The sequence below is a fragment of the Buceros rhinoceros genome, unplaced genomic scaffold (genome assembly GCF_000710305.1).
Source record: "Buceros rhinoceros silvestris isolate BGI_N320 unplaced genomic scaffold, ASM71030v1 scaffold27432, whole genome shotgun sequence".
Classification (NCBI taxonomy): Eukaryota; Metazoa; Chordata; class Aves; order Bucerotiformes; family Bucerotidae; genus Buceros; species Buceros rhinoceros.
The window spans coordinates 1,968-2,332 of NW_010399875.1; the positions used below are offsets into that span (position 1 = coordinate 1,968).

Genomic DNA, 365 nt, shown 5'->3' on the forward strand with positions numbered 1-365 from the left:
GAGTCATTCCTGGTTTGTAGTCAGAGGGCGGTGCCACCTTGTCCCCCGCAGCGCCCAGAGACACAGGCGAGTCCTCGACTGAAGGAGCTGTTTGTACCTTTTGGCACAGATGTGCTTTGTGCCCAGCTCGTGCCAGGCGTTTGAGCCGCACGGTGGCCTTTAACGCCAAACCCTTCCCGCTTGTGGTGGTGCCTGGCCAGCTCGCGGGCTGCCCGTGGGGTCCGCCAGGCAGGGAGGGCTGAACGTCCCTGCCCATGTCCCCTTTGCCAGGAGGCCATGATGGATCACTCCCTCCAGACCATCTCCTACATCGCCGACATCGGCTCCCTCGTGGTGCTCATGGCGCGCCGGAAGCTGCCTCGGCG

General features: G+C 64.1%; 1 protein-coding gene across 1 annotated transcript in view; it reads left to right on the forward strand.

Moving 5' to 3' along the window:
* The window catches only part of LOC104489500 (amyloid beta A4 precursor protein-binding family A member 1-like), a gene marked incomplete at both ends in the record, with an annotated part of 2,655 nt that overhangs the window by 783 nt on the left and 1,507 nt on the right, over nucleotides 1-365 (forward strand). Inside the window, one exon of the mRNA XM_010131665.1 lies at nucleotides 271-362. Coding sequence (XP_010129967.1) covers nucleotides 271-362 — 92 coding nt within the window. The remainder of the gene's footprint in view (nucleotides 1-270; nucleotides 363-365) is intronic.